The sequence below is a fragment of the Colletes latitarsis genome, chromosome 6, assembly GCF_051014445.1.
Source record: "Colletes latitarsis isolate SP2378_abdomen chromosome 6, iyColLati1, whole genome shotgun sequence".
Taxonomy (NCBI): domain Eukaryota; kingdom Metazoa; phylum Arthropoda; class Insecta; order Hymenoptera; family Colletidae; genus Colletes; species Colletes latitarsis.
The window spans coordinates 25588665-25609595 of record NC_135139.1 but is presented as its reverse complement, the minus strand read 5'-3'; the positions used below and the strand labels follow the sequence as shown (position 1 = coordinate 25609595).

Genomic DNA, 20931 nt, shown 5'->3' with positions numbered 1-20931 from the left:
TTTTTTTAGAAGAATTTGAAATTTTTTAGTTTCGTCGAAAAATTTTTCGGTTGTTATGGCAGTCGGTATGGAATAACACCGTGTAGCGATCTGATGGAGGTTTGTGTCCTCGTCAGTGGGTCAACGAGAACACAGGTCGACGCAAGAACTTGTAAACACCGGTGACTGTGGAAAGCACTGTGAGTCACCGATGCCAAGGAACGAGAATCGAATAAAGGGAAGCAAAGGTCGACATTGGGCGTCGTTGGAATCAATTCCGCGCCAAGTATTATAGTTTCTTCGCTAAAAATTCCCTAGAAATACTCTCTGAAACGACAACGTGGAAAAATGGTCAGAAAGGGGCAGAGAAATGATTCGTGAAAAAGAGAAACGCAACGATGGGGACAATGCGGCATCGAGGAGTCGGCGAAATCATGTCATTAGCGCAGTACCAGAACACGTGCCCCATTATGTTCCGTTTCTGCGACCTGAGGGGGCGACGACAAAGGCTTTCCTTGTTTCCAGACTGCAAAACTCCACGCTCTCTCCCTCCGCGTGTTTCCTTCTCGGTCCCATTGCGCGCGAAAACAATGAATGGAATTATCGACGCGCTCGTGCACGCGCGCTTTCGAAAAGAAACACGCGAACCCGAGCTTTTCCCTGCCGGCGGAGTCGTTATTATCTTTTTCAGCGATTCCACGACCTCGTGGCGCAACGCGTGCAGCAACCCCTGGGATCAAGGTAAAACAGGGTGCACGCGCCACGATGCGGACTTTTTCTGCATAATTTCAAGGTTTCGAAGATGCTGCTTTTCCGCAACGGAGGGCGCCACTTTTGGGGCCATAGCCGGGGGAAACATTCGTTTCCATTTCTGTGAAAACTGTGAAAATTGATGGCATTTTTGTTGGAAGCCCAACGATTTAAAACAGAAAAAAATTTATTTGCTAAATTAATTGCGAGAGGGTTGAGCGTACAATTCCAAGGATTCCACTAATTTATGGGTAGAAAAAAAGATACGTTCGGATTTTTGCTTCGTTATAGCCCATTAACGGACTGTTAATGCCCGTGGAGATAACAATTTAGACCGCATTAACGAGCAGAAGCGTATCGTGGCCAGAGGATTGATGGGCAATGCGGAGAACGGCATTGGAAATTAAAAATTTTAATTCCCGATGGCTAGAAGCTGTAACACGATTTCCTCTGCTAATGCACACGAGCAGCGACTCTCGCGTCGTTCATTCACGATCTCTTTAGCGTCTCGAACGCGCCGTTCTCCGCGTAACCACACGATCCGCACACAGAGACGCGCGTTCACAAACCGTAACCCACGGTGAAGGGGGTCTAGACTTCCTACGGCATATATTAATATATGTAAGAAGTAATTGTTCCTGCCTCGTAAAAGGGGATGGCGCGCGGTTCTACAACATCCTTATTACGGTACCGATTAAAATAATTACCGCGGCTAGAAATTCAGCACAAACCTGGCAGAAATCGCGGCTCGCACGCACGCCACATCGGCTCGTAACACGATCGCCAGGCGTCAACTCGACGAGCTTTAGCGATGGAATCTGTTTATTAATTAGCTTAAACGTTGCTCGACCATTGTATTACCAGCGGTAACGATGAAAAGAAGAAATTCTCATTCCGGTGGCGCGTCGGCGTTCCACTATCGACCAATAAAAATAGAACCGGGGAAACCAACAATTCCCGTACGCCGAGCGTGATTTTTAACGTCTATTTCTACAACGATCGCGGCTGAAACTGTACAGGGTGTTCTAAAACGAATAAACTACCGCGTCTTTCTTTCAAACGAAATCCTATCATTTTTATTACATTTTTAGTTCGAGTCTCCAAATACTAGAAAATTACTTCATCGTACCGAAAAGTTCGTACTTTTGGAAGAAAGCAACGCGAGAAAACGTTTCACAGACCGTTTCTGATACCGTCGATGGAACGGGAGGGCACGTCAGTCGAATCTATGGACAGGTTTCTTTCATTGAACGATCGTGGGCGTCGAACGTGTGACCTATAATCGCGTTAGAGGCGATCCACGTCAACGCGGCATTACGAGACTTCTGTAATTGGTGACTCACCGGGTCTTATCGATCCCTGATTTTTATTATATCACGCAATGACAACACCGGTATACCGGAAACACGGAGATCGATTAGTCTCGCGTGGAAAACAAGCGTCACGAATCTAATCTTTCGCCAAGAAGAGAAAGAGAACGTCTAAATAAACAGACAATAACGATTCCAAGCGTCAGAGCATATTTAGCGCCGTGCCATTCGACATGGAAAATTTCCAAAAATTATACAGAGTGTTCGGCCATCCGTGGGAAAAATTTTAATGGGGGATTCTAGAGGCCAAAATAAGACGAATAACAAGAATACCAATTTGTTGATGGAGGCTTCGTTAAAAAGTTATTAACGTTTAAAGTTCCGCTCGTACTGAATTTTTTTCTCGAAAATGCGCAGGATTTTGGGGGTATGTCTACTTACCAAAAATGATTGTAATTGACCCCTGCAATCGAAAATAATTTTTTCAGAACGATTTGAAATTTTTAAATTTTGTCGAAAAATTTCACACCTTCTCGAATTTTTTTCTCGAGAGTAGGTAGGATTTCGAGGGTATGTCTAATGACCAAAAATGATTGTAATTGACCCCTGCATCCGAAAATATTTTTTCCAGAACGATTTGAAACTTTTTAATTTTGTCGAAAACTCTGTACTCCTACTCGAATTTTTTTCTCGAAAGTAGGTAGGATTTCGAGGGTATGTCTAATGACCATAAATGATTGTAATTGACCCCTGCAATCGAAAATAATTTTTTCAGAACGATTTGAAATTTTTAAATTTTGTCGAAAAATTTCACACCTTCTCGAATTTTTTTCTCGAGAGTAGGTAGGATTTCGAGGGTACGTCTAATGACCAAAAATGATTGTAATTGACCCCTGCATCCGAAAATATTTTTTCCAGAACGATTTGAAACTTTTTAATTTTGTCGAAAACTCTGTCCTCCTACTCGAATTTTTTTCTCGAAAGTGGGTAGGATTTCGGGGGTATGTCTAATGACAAAAAATGATTGTAATTGACCCCTGCAATCGAAAATAATTTTTTCAGAACGATTTGAAATTTTTAAATTTTGTCGAAAAATTTCACACCTTCTCGAATTTTTTTCTCGAAAGTGGGTAGGATTTCGGGGGTATGTCTAATGACAAAAAATGATTGTATTTGACCCCTGAAAGCGAAAATATTTTTTCCAGAACGATTTGAAACTTTTTAATTTTGTCAAAAAATCTGTCCACCTACTCGAATTTTTTTCTCGAAAGTGGGTAGGATTTCGGGGGTATGTCTAATGACCAAAAATGATTGTAATTGACCCCCGCACACGAAAATAATTTTTCCAGAACGATTTGAAACTTTTTAATTTTGTCGAAAACTCTGTCCTCCTACTCGAATTTTTTTCTCGAAAGTAGGTGGGATTTCGAGGGTATGTCTAATGACCAAAAATGATTGTAATTGACCCCTGCAATCGAAAATAATTTTTCCAGAACGATTTGAAACTTTTTAATTTTGTCGAAAAATCTGTCCACCTACTCGAATTTTTTTCTCGAAAGTGGGTAGGATTTCGGGGGTATGTCTAATGACCAAAAATGATTGTAATTGACCCCTGCAATCGAAAATAATTTTTTCAGAACGATTTGAAACTTTTTAATTTTGTCGAAAACTCTGTCCTCCTACTCGAATTTTTTTCTCGAAAGTAGGTAGGATTTCGAGGGTATGTCTACTGACCAAAAATGATTGTAATTGACCCCTGCAATCGAAAATAATTTTTTCAGAACGATTTGAAACTTTTTAATTTTGTCGAAAACTCTGTCCTCCTACTCGAATTTTTTTCTCGAAAGTAGGTAGGATTTCGAGGGTATGTCTACTGACCAAAAATGATTGTAATTGACCCCTGCAATCGAAAATAATTTTTTCAGAACGATTTGAAACTTTTTAATTTTGTCGAAAACTCTGTCCTACTCGAATTTTTTTCTCGAAAGTCGGTAGGAATATAGCACGAAGAAACGGCGAAGATTTATTTTAGCGTAAACGAAAGTCTAACTGTGAAACAGGACACATAAATATACGTTCAAACGGTTGTTTATTACATAATATTATACGTTCGTTCTATCCGCTGGTAAGGTGCAATACGTAGTTGAGGGGTCTGGATGTGCAAGCTGTTAATGATGCACTCGGTGCACGCGTGACGCATACATATTATACAGGGTGATCGCGTAGAAACTGGGACGAGTTACAGAGTTCTTCTCCGACCGGATACGCAAAATATTATTACGCTAGTTTGAATATTTTTAAACGGTCCGTTGACGATAGACTAAATTAAATCGAGTTACACGGTTCACCTTGTACACATATATTAATTTGCAAAAACATAATCCCAGTTTTATCGCACACGCCATTAAAAATAATTGGACGCCAGACGTATTAACATTTTTGGATTTTCGACCGACGTACGACAAAAGATCGCGGTGCAAGATCCTGCAATTAACGCGACGAGGTATTTGGCCGACTAATGGTTCGCTTCGCTTGGGAAAAAATTGCGTAACTTCCGCTCCCGTGGCGAGTCGAGAGAGACGCGCGACAAAAATAGGACGACGTTAAACGCAAACGTCGAAGGCACGCGAAACGGACAGTGCCCGTGCGCGATAAAGTTTTGCGCCGGTCTGGTTTTACTGGGCCACCCAGTGAAAGTATAACGAGACACCGTGCGTGCAACGCGATTACGAAGTTACGCTGACGAAATTCGCTGAACGAACGGATGAATCGAAAGCATAAAACAGCCGGTTACCGAGCGATCATTGAGATCGTCCGGGGATCCGTGTACGCGATACGCGAACAGGGGCTACGTGATTCGCGATACGGGACGCACGAATTATGTAACGCCCCGGTTGCGTTTATCTAGCAGCGGTTCGCGCCGTTTGAAACGAACGTTGGTTAAGAAACGATAACGAGCAAAAGAAAGGACGAGCGGCGGCCCAATGAATTAACTAAATTTTATACGTCGAACGGTCATATTTCGCGCGTCTGTATACCGGTATTTCTCGATTTTAATCGGAAACAAGGATCTGAACGCCGAATGACTACTAGTTGCCTGCTAAATGAAATTTATGAAGTTGCAAGGGATCCGATTGCACGCCATTATCGGATCGTATAAGAATTACTTTATGGGCTACAAATTAGAATTTGTATTTATGTCGTGTAAAATTGACTTCGCGTTCGATCGTTTTACGGAACTACTTCGCCGATACGTTTATCGACCCTTAACGATTCAGCGTTTACCAAATACGATTGTCTTACCCGAGGAATAGTTGTGCGTAAGACAGAGAATACATGTAAAAGTTTCATTGTCTGTTATTTTCGTCGTACGTTTACGAAAATAGTACCGATGGTCTGTTGAGATTTTTCCGATTAAAACGAGTACAAACACGATATACATTAAATTAGTGGTACATAAGTTACGTATATACATCGAGTTACTGTGTGAAAATAGTACCAGTGGATTGCTGAGATTTTTCCGATTAAAACGAGTACAAACACGACGTGCATCGGATCAATTATAGCAGTATGTACAAATTAACTTGATGTATATATATATGTTATGTACTACTATAATTAATCCGATGCATATCGTGTTTGTACTCGTTTTAATCGGAAAAATCTCAGCAATCTATCGATACTACTAAAAATGACAGAAAATGAAATTTTCTTTACCACCTGATATTTTTTTTACTCGTGTCATCCCCACGCGAACCCGTTACATTAAAGCAGGCTTTTATACCGCGTTCTTCGAAAGTTTACCCTTGTCCTGAAACGCGAAACGCGCGGGAAATAAAGGAAACCGCTGTACGAACCGTTATTTCGATAAATACACAGTCCCGTGAGCCGAACAGCGACATTATCGTAATTTCGCAGCGCGGAATAAACGCAGACGACTTGGAGCGCAATCCATGCGTGTCGCGATATCTCTATTACCGAGCGCGGGATCATTAAATTTCTAAAGTTCCCGTGAGCCTCGCGAACTGTCGCAAGATTTCACGTCGGCGGGCGACTAGGGGGCCCCGGGAGCGCAGGTAGTCCCTAAACAAGGACGACGGAGTGGGGGAAAGGGGGCCTCGGGGCCTCCCTGATACACGACAGCGTGGAATGCGAAAGCGTGGGTTCGGTTCGGACTGAAACGCGATCTCGATACACATCGAGAGGCGACCGGCCGGACGGCCGCCGGCTAAATACTCGCGCATGCGCGCAACGGTACTCCAAGCAAGCGATCGTTCGACCGATCGATTCTCGTAGTACGTTCTCGATTCTATTATACAGAGCGGATTCACGCAACTACAACGAGCCATATCTCTGTTACGAGTCGAGTTAGAAAGAAACGTTATAGAAGAAAAACGAACGGTTTCGAAGGGGCCACAAGATAGTTTAAATAATTTTCCTACAGGTGGACGCGTAATTTTTTTGCTCGTCATTATCGAAAAACGAATAGTTCCTTAAAGCGTAATGGTCTTCTACAGAGTATCTCGGAAGTTTTGGTTTTATTTTGGCGTACGGAGTCGCGTCCCTCGCCGAAGAATTGACTCCCGCGTATCACAAAGGAGCGTTTTCGCTGTTCATCGACGGAGAGTATTACGCGCACGTAGAATCCGAAGAACTGGAAAGTGAACCGTGAGTCCTCGTGCACGGCGTTCGTTATTGGCTACCACGGGAAGCGGGCTACGCGAACGAAAGGAGGGAATATACTTTCTCCTGAACAGTCTCATCCGCGGGATCTTATTCTAAACGAACTCGTGTGCTCCATTTATTCGATTGGTAGCAGTGCAGTCATTTGAAAAGTGCGAGCCTCGGTGGGAAACGTCCCAGGATGATTGTTAACGCATCGTTAACCGACGAGAGAAATTTTTTATTCTATTTTAGTAGTTAAAAATATGAAATACCAAAGATAGGTAGATTGGAACGATCTGTTAATTTCATGGAAACACCGACGTCCAAATCTGGGTGACACGAGCGTGGGGGGATTGATGGAGGGTTAACGAGAATATCCGGAATCTAAACCAGTCGTTCCCCTAGGAAATGATGCTGGGAGGTTCGTTCTGGTCGCGATGATATTGTCAGGATCGTTTTGAATGGCACTTCGCAGAGGTAACTGAATGAGGTGGCCCGCGAGGCAGGTTGCTGGTCCCGAGAACGTATGATGACTGACTTAACTGGAGTGGATAGAGCGTCTGGGTCCACGGTATAAATAGATGCTACCACTTATCGTCAATTCAAAGGGAACACAAGACTGCGCTCCTAGTCGCGGGCGAGTACGTACGAAGCCTCGGGCTCGTCACGAAGCGGCACCGATACCGAGGTGCCACCCAGTGGCGTAACTATACTCCTCCAAGGTCGACGAAACCGAACAACCCACAGTTCCAACGTTTGCGCGGCCGATCTCGCGTTTTCGTGACTTCGCGAATCGATCTCTCTCGAGTCGAAATTTCGCGTATACGATCGTACATATTTACTCGAATCAATTTCAATATTTGATATTTGTCAAAGCGAAGCACCTACCAAGAAACGACCAAGAATTTATAAGAATTCTATACTTACTAATTTCCCAAAAAAATTGTCTAACTTTTTGCAAAGTGATTGCACAATTATTAATAGTGGTTTTCACGCCTTGCTCTCGAAATAAAAGTTACAGTTTGAATTACAAGAACGAAACAACCAAGGAAAGACTTACTTTCAGGACTGCCAACACGCTACGTAAATAGAACGAAATCCTAACGTTGGGCACGATGTAAATTGAATCGAAGTCGAATACGCCGATCTGGTTTGCACAATGCACGCACGACGGATTGAAATTCTACGCTCGTGTCTACCACATTGAGTACCATGACCCCCCCTCCCCCCGATTACTAGGATCGGAGTTAATCATTCCTAATTTATGTCCAGTAACTGCGTCGCTAGTACTCAAACCGAGGGGAATGGCCAGAGCCGCGCCGACTGGAAATGCCATTAGAGAACCGTTTCCGGATGACAATGTTCCGTTGACTGGAAACGCGTGTCCTGTGCAACGATCTAACTGTACAGAGTAACGTTTCCATGCGGTTAACTATGCTTTAATGGGCCAATAACGCTTCGAAAACCTTATCGGATAATAATGCGATCGTCGAGAATTCTTAAGCCGGTCAAGGCGTACCTGGAACCTGCATCTACGCGATTTCAACAACTAGGAAAATATAAAATTCGTTCGAACGAAAAGATTTTAAAATGGTTTTAACAGGGTCACTGTCCATGACTCGTATACGGGTCACAGCGGTATGCTTTTGGATACGCCGCTAAGAGACCGGACAGTGAACGCGTTAAGAAAAAAAAAAAGTATTTGAACGTTGTATTTTTTGCGAAAACGTAACGAGAAACCGATTCTTTCCCCCCAAAGGTTTACGGTAGAATAAATAATACGGTATCCCCCCCCTGGAGGAAGAGCAAGTACGAGACGACCGAGTAAAATTGCATTGCTATGCCTCGGTCGTGAACGAATTATGCGACGAGACCGAAAGCGTTACAGGAGCGGAGAAACGCGGCGCCAGAAGCGTAAACGATTTTTCAACGCAGTTTATCAAACCACGCATCGGTGAATCGTCGACGAAACGATCGCCGCAGCCAGGTCGGTTGGTGCCCCCGAGCTGGACATGCTCGATTTGCCAGGAGCCCGATGGCGGAGCAAACCGGGTAGCTGGCCATGCACTGTTGAGCTTTATAAACCGAAGACGTCGTCTCGACGGCTCGTTAGCGGGTGGAGTTATTAAGTGGCTGCTCGTTAACGACACACAGAGCACAGTCGTTAGCGTGGCAGAAGGGAACGTACCGGAACACTCTCGTCATTACTCCGACGTATCGATAAGTTGCCCGTGAATAAGCAGAAATATTAATTGATACGTTTGAAAGAGACCCACAGTCGTTCCGACAGCCCATAAAAATAAACACTGGATTGGGGGGGTCGACTTAGGAGGCAACATAGTTATCATTTACATATTTCTTTAATGGTAAAAAGAATGGAAGCGTATTTCGCTATTAGTTACGTTCATTTGATACTGAGTGCTCCTCGATGGTGAAATAGAGACACGATTAATAAATAGAACATTAATGGTCTTGGACGCGCGAACGCTGGAACGTTCGAGATATTGTTTGCATTTTAAGTGACGGGCAGTCATTGAACTTGACGACCTGAGTGCGTTTATCTAAATGGCAGTTGTTTCAACATGCCATAAATTTCCATTTTCGACGATTAATATGGAACGACTGACGATGTCAAAGGCGTCTTTAACCCTCTTAATACCTTGCTGCAACTCGCAAGCGATACCAGAAACAAAGTACTTTAACTTATCTGCACATGATGAAATTATAATTTAAATTTGAAAAAAAGAAAATATAATACTGCTCCTTGGAATAAATTATATTGGCCCGCCGAGATGTTTCCCGAGATTGAGCCCCGCAACCAAAAATAATTTTTCCAGAACGATTTGAAATTTTTTTTTTCATCGAAAAATTTAGGCACCAAATTAGATTTTAATTAAGGAATTTTTTTCTCGAAAGGGGGTAGGATTTCGAGGGTATGTCTATTGACCAAAAATGATTGCAATTGACCCTAGTAACTAAATATCATTTTTTTAGTATGATTTGAAATTTTTCTATTTCGTCTAAAAATTTCAGTACTTTCTCGAATTTTTTTCTCGAAAGTGGGTAGGATTTCGAGGGTATGTCTATTGACCAAAAATGATTGCAATTGACCCTAGTAACTAAATATAATTTTTTTAGTATGATTTGAAATTTTTTAATTTCGTCTCAAAATTTCAGTACTTTCTCGAATTTTTTTCTCGAAGGGGGGTAGGATTTCGAGGGTATGTCTATTGACCAAAAATGATTGCAATTGACCCTAGTAACTAAATATCATTTTTTTAGTATGATTTGAAATTTTTTAATTTCGTCTAAAAATTTCAGTACTTTCTCGAATATTTTTCTCGAAAGTGGGTAGGATTTCAGGGGTATGTCTATTGACCAAAAATGATTGCAATTGACCCTAGTAACTAAATATAATTTTTTTAGTATGATTTGAAATTTTTTAATTTCGTCTAAAATTTCACTACTTTCTCGAATTTTTTTCTCGAAAGTGGGTAGGATTTCGAGGGTATGTCTATTGACCAAAAATGATTGCAATTGACCCTAGTAACTAAATATAATTTTTTTAGTATGATTTGAAATTTTTTAATTTCGTCTAAAATTTCAGTACTTTCTCGAATTTTTTTCTCGAAAGTGGGTAGGATTTCAGGGGTATGTCTATTGACCAAAAATGATTGCAATTGACCCTAGTAACTAAATATAATTTTTTTAGTATGATTTGAAATTTTTTAATTTCGTCTAAAAATTTCAGTACTTTCTCGAATTTCTTTCTCGAAAGTGGGCAGGATTTCAGGGGTATGTTTATCGACCAAAAATGATTGTAATTGAGCCCCGTAACCGAAAATAATTTTTCCAGAACGATTTGAAATTTTTGAATTTAATTGTTAATAACTTTTTAACGAAGCCTCCATCAAGAAATTGGTATTCTTGATTTTCGTCTTATTTTGGCCTGTAGAATCCCCCATTAAAATTTTTCCCAGGGTTAGTCGAACACTCTGTATAATTTGTAAAAAAAAAAATTTTGTTTAAAAATGAAGACTCCATACCGCTGCAAAAAGTGTGACGCGAGACCGTGGAAAGATGACTATGCGCGAAATCTGCTGCACCGTGCATCCTTTCTAAGGCAAGCTAATTATAGGACACAGTTTTCGTTTCGCGACCTCTGTCGTCGAGGGGTTAAAAAAGAATCCTTGAACTCGTTTTACGGGAGTCGAGCGCGCTCGCTAGCAGCAAAGTAATTGATCGGCACGAGAGTCTAACGCGCTCGGCATTACGTAAAACCCGTTTAGGCGGGCGTAAGTCCGCCTTATCCTCTCGGTCAATGCCATGCGGCGTTAACGCGAATACAAAGATGGTATCTCGTCGGCCGTGCGACTTCGCCTTACCTTGACCGTTCGAGTGATTTTGCTGGGGCGACTGCGGCTGGCCCTGCGTCAATATAATTTGACTCTCGAGCTGCTGAAGCTCCGCATGAAGCTCGTTCAGCTTGCTGTTCGCCTTTTTCACGATCGTCGCCACGTCGGACAGCGCTTTACGATCGGTCGCGACCTCCCTCAGCTTCTCGGCGCCGGCCTTTATTTTCAACTCCTGCAACAAAGTGAACGTTCGTTCCCTCGTTTTACGGGCCAGAACCATCGTTTTCGCCAACTCACCGCGAACAGAACAACCGCGTGTCCCCGTCGCGTCCGACGGGGATACCCGCCTACGAGCAACGATCGCGTTTATCGAATTTTCTTAACCGTTCCGAATGCCCGCGAGCGCCACCTATCGCCGCTCGTCGAAGACACCGAATCGAAAAAACAAACATGGCGAACCTGTCGAATCCTTCGGAAAAATCGCCGAGCGAAAATTCTCCCCCGCAAGACGGAGGACAGAAGCGGAATTTCGCTTCGCGGAATATCAGACGCGCGCAATTATCGTTATCGATCTATCAATCGCTCAAGCGCGTACGTCGCTCGAAACCGCTCCTCTCCCGCGGCAAATGAGACGTAAAATTATACTTGTGCCTCGTGCCCCCGGTGGTCTATCCTTTCATTCTATTACCGCCTATTATATTTGCTATATAACTTCTCTCGACGGGCGCACACACCCGTTAGAGGCCTGTACCTTCTAATCACGCTGCTCGAGCCGTGAATAATATTTGCGAGCGATGTTTAATGAAACGACGACCCGCTTCGTAGATGAGATCGTTTCGAGAAATATTTCACTCCGTTCGTCGGGTATGATTTATAGTTTACGATATCGTTCGGGATACCGGGTGATCGGAACGGACCGACGAGTTCACGGCGACCAGAGTCGAGCGACGAATAAAAATTTTTTTGGCTAATCTCTCGCCCGTCTGGTCGTCGATTTCGAAAAAAATATTATTAATCGTAAACGAAAGCCAATCTTTTCCCCAGTAATTGCACGCAACCGTCTTTTCGTGTATCGCCTCGCGTTAAGTACGGATAATACAATGCGGACCAGCGATAATAACGATGCAAGGGTGTAATTACACTTTTGCCTCGCCTGGGCTCGATTCAACGAGATTGTGCGAATACAGGTCACGATGCAATAACGAAACGGAAAAAGAGCCGAGCGAGTGGAAGAGAAAAGGGAACGTTGCTTCGTACATAAAACTTGTTTCCACGCAACTCGTGGAAGTATTTCAGACCACCCTCGAGTTCCTTTCTGTATCGGCTCGACTCTCGGTACTCCGACTCGAACAATATCCTCCTTCTTCGATGATTAATTACCGAACGCAACGTGTCGCACGGCGATGAAAATTCCGATTCTAGCTGGGCCAAATTATCGCAAGATAATCGACGTATTGCACTTTCAATGCTAAATCAATAATAAAAATAAGGAAAAAAGATTTCGAAAAACAGAAAGTCTGACAATTATTTCATCGGGTATTTTCGTTTAATTACGGCTTCGTATCTCGCCGGAACGTAGAAAAGAACAGCGAATAAAAATAATAGTTTACTATGTTTGCATCGTCTCGTCGATATTTGAGCCCGGATCAGGTTACTCCGCGCGTTTCGCTCAACGCCGAGCTTCCTGGCGTGTCTGGGGGAGCCCCCCCTCAAATATAATAATCCTATGCAACTGGGAGAAACTATGTCTCTGAAACGGTTAAGAGAGATACGAAGAAAAAAAGTAAAAAGTTTCAGACGCTTTTGGGACAAATCGTGTAGCGATTCGCAATCGACCGAGCGAAGAAGACGAACGGCGTTATGGCGCGTCGCGGCCCCGTAACTCGTTATCTTATTGGGGGTTCGTTTTTCCCTCCGAAATGACCATAAATTCTGCCCCGGATCCATTAGTCACGTGGACCGTGCCGGTTTTCAACGGGCGTGCCTCGGGATCGACGGTGGTCTGACACATATCGGATATATACCTCTTTCTCTCTCGGTCCCTCGCCGCGTAGTGGCGAAAAAGGAGAAACACGGAGGAGAGCAAGGAGATACGAAAGAAGGGAAGGATATACACTCACCGTCCTCCCCTCCCTTCCCCTCTCGACGTTTCCACCTCTCCTCGTCAAACGCGGAGGGATCTCTCGTGCTCGTGCGAGTTACTGCTACCGTGTATGCGGTGCGCGAAGAAAAAAAGAGAGCTTCGGAGAAGAGGTGTAGCTAAGAAGGATAAGCGAAACTCGACATACCTTACGTATTTCTCGGCGTATGTGCTCCCGGAGCTCGTCGAGACGAGCCGGCAAGGGCACCTGGTCACTGCCAGCCACTCCATACTTGCTCGACAGTTCGTAAAGAACCGGGTGCCTGATGTAATCGCCCTGAAACAGATTCCCGAATTCGATTATTACCCAACAACCGCTCGCGACGTTGTGTTGGATTTCCTAACCGTCTTGCTACGTTACAAAAATCATCTCCAGTGACGATTCTACATGTCTGGAGTTCCCTTTTAGTTTTGGCCATGGGTTCTACGAACTCATGGTACTTATTACGCGAAGATAAGAGTTCGTCGCTGGGGCGAACTGCGCTTCACTCTCGCCTTTCTTCTGCGGGTGAAGTCACAGTCCAGTAACAGATCTCTTAGAGAACGGTACGGAACTCTAAGATATACTCGTCATGGATAAGTGGCAGGATTTTGTGTCGTGACGAGTATACTCGTCACGCGTAAAAACTAGTGACCATTGGCTATTTGAATTGTAATTTTTGTGAAAAATAAAACTTATTCTCCAATTTCAAGATGTTTAGGATATTTTAACAGCGACACTTATTCTACGATTGACGAGTATACTCGATTTTCGCGACACATATAGGTGCGCGCTCTCAAAAGAGGGCGCCACAGCTAACTGGTTAATAAAAAGTACAATAATTCTACCATTAATTATTGTTGTTTCGATTATATCATACGTTCCATAACCCTACCTATTCCAACAGTCTGAATAATGGATTTTTAAGAAAAACTATATCGGCCAGTGACGCGACGACGTACGCAAGTGGGTCCTAACCTCACTTTTTCCACGAACTAACCCAACGTTAGGGTCACGTTCGCAACGATCGACGTTCGAACGAAACATCGCGACTCTTTCGTTTTCGCTATTAAATTTCATAGAATCTGCTATCTTTCGATAACGCTGTTTTGTTGTGGAATTCATTAATCTTGTACGAACTTGTGCAATTCTATATTTTTCGGTTTCGGCTGCTGCGCGTACTTTTCCACGTCGATCCACATCTCGATGAGGTTAGGGTCGGGAGATTGTGCCCGCCATTTTGATACATCGATATTTCTTTCAGATAAAAATGTTTCAACGACGCTTTGCAATATGTTCGATGTCTCGGTAGATGTGTCTGTTCTAAATTCCTTCGAACGCTATTTATCGATATTACTGTACCGAATAATCATCCATTAAATCGGGTTTGCAATTTTATTTCCGCGCGGTTTCAAATTGGGATTGACGTTTGAATTCTTCCGAGAACCTCGGTAACGAATGCTTGTAATTTGAGAGGAAAACGGCGAAGAATACACACCTCGGACACCGCCGGAAATTGTCTGGCGCGCAGTGCGGATGTACACACGGCTGTCGACTCATTCGACCGTAGTTATAAAAATTGTACCCCTACGAGAAAATATCGATCTTAACGTTCCCAGTAACATTACCCGATATTTTCTATCGAGCTATTAAATACGGCTAATCGATCGACATTCGAATCGTTTGGTCCCTAGTTGACCTTGATCAAAATACACGATCAATTAACTTAATCGCGCCATCGTGCTGCTTGTACATCGGAGTGGATCGAATGCTCGAATTTCGAATCGATACAAGAAACATTATCGAACAAAATTCGAATCAATCGATAAAATACACATCTACGCAATAATTTTCAAGAACAAATTTTAATTATAGAATGAATATAATATATTATAATACATCGATCGAAACTGAAGTTCGTTGCGCTGATAATCGAATTAAAAAAAATGGCCTAGAATTGGTCATACAGATCGAAACGATGATTCATTCAATGAGTAATCATCTCTGACAATAAATAATTTTTCGTAGCAACGATCGTTAACAAATACGTCGAAGATTGAGTCATTCACCTCGTATATTACACATTTTTCAAATTATAATATTCAAATCGATCCTTCTACATATATCGTTAAACGATTCGTTAATATATTCTGACGAATGTAAAAAACCAAGAAATAATTGCATCCGCTCGAGAGCTAAATATTTATTTGCATTCGATCGTGTATCGACTCACAACGATTAGCAATCGAGTCTAATCTACGACGATATCTCGTTCCATTTATCGATCAAATCTAAAACCTGACGTTTTGAACTTTGTATTCTGATTCCTCAAATGTTTCGTAACGCGGTAATTTTTGATGATTAAACGTGAAAATTAAGCTGCAATCGAGCCTGTGTATTATTAAAATGATAAATTAATATCAACAACGTACCGTACACGGTGCAACGCAATTCCAAAGATATTTCGATTTACATAAATTCGGCATAGACAAGTGTCGACACAAAATCGACTTCTTCGCCTTCTTCTGTACAGGAATAAACGACATTGTTCAATCTTCGCTATGGCGACGTTATAAATAACGCGTTCGAGATTCCTCGTTATTTTTCACGACCACCGTGCACCAAATTTCACATTTTCAACGCGAACAATAACCAACTTTCGTAGATATGTTGATAACCTTGCCGATAAAGAGCGCGCGCAATTAAGGTTCAGCAAAAATTAACGATCGAAACAACTCGACCAAGATAATTCAATATTTCATGGGCACACGATTGTTTATCGTAATCGTTCAATTCAAACGAACAAGCACAATCCAACGCTAAGAACTTCGCTCGTACCTCGTAGCCACCTGTTGCGACAAAAGTGTTACTTCGCGGACAATTTTATATTCCTGCACGCGACGCTACGAAACACCATTTTATCGCCACTTATTCAACTTTCATACAACAATGATATTTTCAACGCGGTTGTGTCATTCGAAATTGAACACTCGTGCAAGACTGAAGAGACTTCGCCGATGCTTTATCTCTTATCACTGCGATAACGCCGATTCCCGAGAGCAGAAGTGTTACGACTTCCTTAAGGTGTGAAACGTTCACGTTCACTATCGTTTACGAAATATACATATCGATCGATCCCGGAAACTCAACAAATGTTAAATGTTCGGCCAACCCTGGGAACAATTTTAATGGAGGATTCTAGAGGCCAAAATAAGACGAAAATCAAGAATATCAATTTGTTGATGGAGGCTTTATTAAAAAGTTATTAACATTTAAAGTTTCGCCAGTACTGAATTTTTTTCTCGAAAATGCGTAGGATTTTGAGGGTAGGTGTAATGACCAAAAATGATTGTATTTGACCCCTGAAACCGAAAATATTTTTTCCAGAACGATTTCAAACTTTTTAATTTTGTCGAAAAATCTGTCCACCTACTCGAATTTTTTTCTCGAAAGTCGGTAGGATTTTGAGGGTATGTGTAATGACAAAAAATAATTGTATTTGACCCCTGAAACCGAAAATATTTTTTCCAGAACGATTTAAAACTTTTTAATTTTGTCAAAAAATCTGTCCACCTACTCGAATTTTTTTCTCGGAAGTTGGTAGGATTTTGAGGGTACGTCTAATGACCAAAAATGATTGTAATTGACCCCTGCATCCGAAAATATTTTTTCCAGAACGATTTGAAACTTTTTAATTTTGTCGAAAAATCTGTCCACCTACTCGAATTTTTTTTTCAAAAATGGATAGGATTTCGGAGGTATGTGTAATGACAAAAAATGATTGTAATTGACCCCCACATCCGAAAATATTTTTTCCAGAACGATTTGAAACTTTTTAATTTTGTCGAAAAATCTGTCCACCTACTCGAATTTTTTTCTCGAAAGTCGGTAGGATTTTGAGGGTACGTCTAATGACCAAAAATGATTGTAATTGACCCCTGCATCCGAAAATAATTTTTCCAGAACGATTTGAAATTTTTTTTTCCCGTCGAAAAATTCCACACCTCGAATTTTTTTTTAGAAAATGGGTAGGATTTCGGGGGTATGTTTATCCGCCAAAAATGATTATAATTGACCCCCACATCCGAAAATAATTTTTCCAGAACGATTTGAAATTTTTTTTTTCCCGTCGAAAAATTTCACACCTCGAATTTTTTTCTAGAAAATGGGTAGGATTTCGGGGGTATGTTTATCCGCCAAAAATGATTGTAATTGACCCCCGCAGCCGAAAATAATTTTTCCGGAACGATTTGAAATTTTTAAATTTAATTGTTAATAACTTTTTAACGAAGCCTCCATCAACAAATTGATATTCTTGATTTTCGTCTTATTTTGGTCTCTAGAATCACCCATTAAAATTTTTCCCATGGTTAGCTGAGCACCCTGTATAGGGTATAGTTTTTTTTTGTTAATTAAAACTATCATTTTCATCCCTTAAACGATCAGATTTAAACAGTGATTTTTAAGGGATTAAAGAAGTGTTGTCTGAACACTTTTTTCCCCACCTTGTACAATTTGCGTATAAAAATAAAATAAAAACGACGAACACGTTTCAATAACCAAATGTCAATATTCTATAATTTGTTTCGTTTAACAATAATCTATGGAACGATGGTTAAAAATAGAATTTAGTGTTTTGATCGAAATCTGGGTCGTTGCTATACAAATTTACCATATGACACATTCCCACCATTGGATCGACGGTATGAGATGGGCATAAAGATTAGGCTTAAAACGAAAATCGTCGAACTATCTTACCAGTAACATTAAATATTATCTCGCGAGAATAGAGAAATGTTTAAATTGATAAAAACAGGCACATTGAACTCGCTGTAGCATTGCAGCATAACCAGTTATGTTTTATTTATGTTACGTTATTTATATATGCCTCGAACAGCTTCGTTGTTTTTCAATCGAGTTTAAAGTCACAAAGCAAAGCAGAGCGGAATTTTCACTTTCCTATACACCGCGTTCAACGCGTTCTATATCCCATACAAGACATTAGTTTTAGTAATGTTGCTTTACACCTGAACAAATTAAAAAAAGTGTCGATTTGCGACACTTGGTAATTTATAGCAGCGAACAAAATTTTTTACCGTCGACTTATAAGGATGGAAAGTAAAAATAACAATATGATTAAGTTCTCAGGTATTCCGTTTCTGGGAACGTACAATTTTTGGAACGCGTCAGTTGTTGGCGGTCCGTGCTTGTTAGCCGATATAAAACCAATTGATCGCCACGTTCGAACTGCGTGCAATATTTACAACTTACGTCAAACAGTCTACCGGACATTTAACGCTATTCTAAATATTCCTGGGAAATTCCTGCCTGCTCCGTGCAATTAGCGTTATTTTACTTGGCAGACCAACGGATCAAGAAGTTCCGATGAATTCTCCGACCAAGGCCCGATCGTATCCGACACAGTTCCCAGGGTTTTGCGTTTAGCGACGCGAGACTCCGCTGGCTCGAAGTTCGCGGCGACTGTAGTTTTCGTAACAGCCCGTGAAACGTTCCCGAGCGGAGCAGAAGCCGGGCCGCGGTGGGTGGAGAACGATTTAAAGAAGCAACGAACCCCAAGCGAATATATGCACGGCCGCTGTGTGCGTTTGACACACTGACGCATGAGCTATTTTCATGCATTCCGTAATATGTGTGCCATGCATAATAATCCCGAGGGGTCAACACTCGTCGCGAACATTACTATAACAAAGACATGAAAATCTCCGTGACCGGAAGCGTGTACATGTACCTATCGACGATATCGAGTCCCTACGATCGCTCGAAACGTTCAGACTTAAAAAAAAAAAATAAATAAAAACATCGAATAAAACTCTCTACGCTTTATAAAGACAGCGCTGTATAAATCCAAGAAGATCGTAACGTTTATCGTCGAAACGCGCGCGTCGATCGTGTCGATGGAAACGAGAGGGATTGGAGGTTAGTTCGCGCGACTTTGCGCGCGAACGATATATCGTTGATGGAAAATTTACGGCTCCTCAAAAATTCTAATCATAGCCCCCTATGCTGTTATGATTAATCGCAGCAGGAAAATAGAATTCGGGGATTAGCAAGTACGAGGCGCGGGGAGGCTAACCTACGTGTACCATTTTATTTTTGGGTTACGCACAGCGCGAAGCATCTGTTAGCGAATCGCGACGGTGGCGTATATCGGGGCGAAGTTGGACAATCGGACGCGCACGGTGACGATCATGGCTGCATTAACGCGATCCGAAATCTCTATCGCGGTCGAACGAAAGGGATTACGCGTATTCGCGTGTCGCGAGACGAGTTCAAAACACGAACCGGTAATCGTCGGGTGCGGAGATTCGATCGCGGCGTTGAGCCAGCGCTGTCTGTGCTGCAATGGAACTGTACGATCAGGCTCCTGTCAGAATGATCCTTCGACCGTTGCTCGTGCACGGTTTGACAAACGCGGCGGCTGTTCCCGTAATGTCATGAAATACCACTTGTCGACAGAAACAGGTGCCACCAGGGGCTGTTTGGAAAGTTCTCGGGTGCACGTTGAACGAATCGAACAGATATCAGGTGCGCGGTGCCCGTCACGCCTCGTTTAACGTAGACCGGGTTCAGGCATTTGATAGCAGCGATCTACGTAGGGATCGGTGATCGTCGTCGCCTTTGGGAAACACTTCCCCGAGGTCGACGGAAGACAAGTGCAGGTGCGTTGCAGGGAAAAGGGAGGGATACGTAGCGACCGAATCACGGCCAGAGCGATCTTTTATTATGGCGGCTGGAATGATCGGTCGGGCGGCGACTAACACGCACAAGTTCGTAAAGAGAGCGTGGATGGACCTGCGACTCACCTGATAATAGCTTGATTCCGCCATCTTGGACACTATACTCCACTCACTCACTCACTGCTTTCTATCCGTCCTTTGTGCATGGGACGACGATGTCCATTGTGTTTACACGCGTAATGCGCGCTGCACCGACGTGCTGGCTGCGAGTGACCGCATTTCGCGTACCGCCGCGCACGTCCAGTACCGTCCGCGGGACGTTTCCAAGTAAAACTGCGAACGGGAAGCGACACGAACTTACTACCACAGAGAGATGTATGAATGAAAGACGCGCGGCTGGCGAACGAAACGCATACAGAAGCGCATTCCACCGCACCAGACTGAAGACTGACCGGACTGACGGCGAGTACCGGGCCAATCGTGGCCGAAAGGCGCGCGCACTGTACCTTTAACGCTATCGCTAAAGGTGCGTTCACGACGTCGCGTACACGACACCTCGATGAAACGGCCATCGTCCATTGGTCGATTCCGATGGAACTTGAAGAATTAGCAAACGTTCGTGGTATACTGCACCTTGTAAAAATAGGATAAAGGATACATTTGCTGCCATCTAACCAGTTACTGTCACTTCAAACTGTTTCGCTTAAAACATCGAATAAACCTTGTAAAGAAATCTACATGCAATGATAAGTGTAATTAGAACGATAAAAAGACAGTACTTGATCTCTTTTTATCGTTAATTTGTTGTAAGATCATGATGAATTTTTTTTGGAAATATGTAAACGATTACTTGGTGTTTCATAAAATAACAGTAGCTTTGGAGCGATCTATTCGATTTGAAACGGTGAAGTTAAAAAATGTATAATGTCATTTCTAATAAAGAATGTTTACAACCCGAGTAGTACTGAAATTGTATTTCCTAGATACATACGTATTTAATAAAGCATAATCCGTTTATTTACTGCACTGGTAACTTCTGGTAACCTAGCATAAA

At 42.4% G+C, this 20931-nt stretch overlaps 1 protein-coding gene across 2 annotated transcripts in view; it reads right to left on the bottom strand.

The window, feature by feature from the left end:
- Pkn (serine/threonine-protein kinase N) overlaps positions 1-20558 on the bottom strand; it is a 39235-nt gene extending 18677 nt beyond the window's left edge. For both annotated transcript variants that reach the window (XM_076766712.1, XM_076766713.1), the window contains exons 1-3: positions 20004-20558; positions 13348-13476; positions 11090-11291 (exon numbers count right to left, since the gene is read on the bottom strand). In XM_076766712.1, coding sequence (XP_076622827.1) covers positions 11090-11291; positions 13348-13476; positions 20004-20027 — 355 coding nt within the window. In that variant the 5' untranslated portion in view covers positions 20028-20558. The remainder of the gene's footprint in view (positions 1-11089; positions 11292-13347; positions 13477-20003) is intronic.
- Positions 20559-20931: the final 373 nt, after the last annotated feature.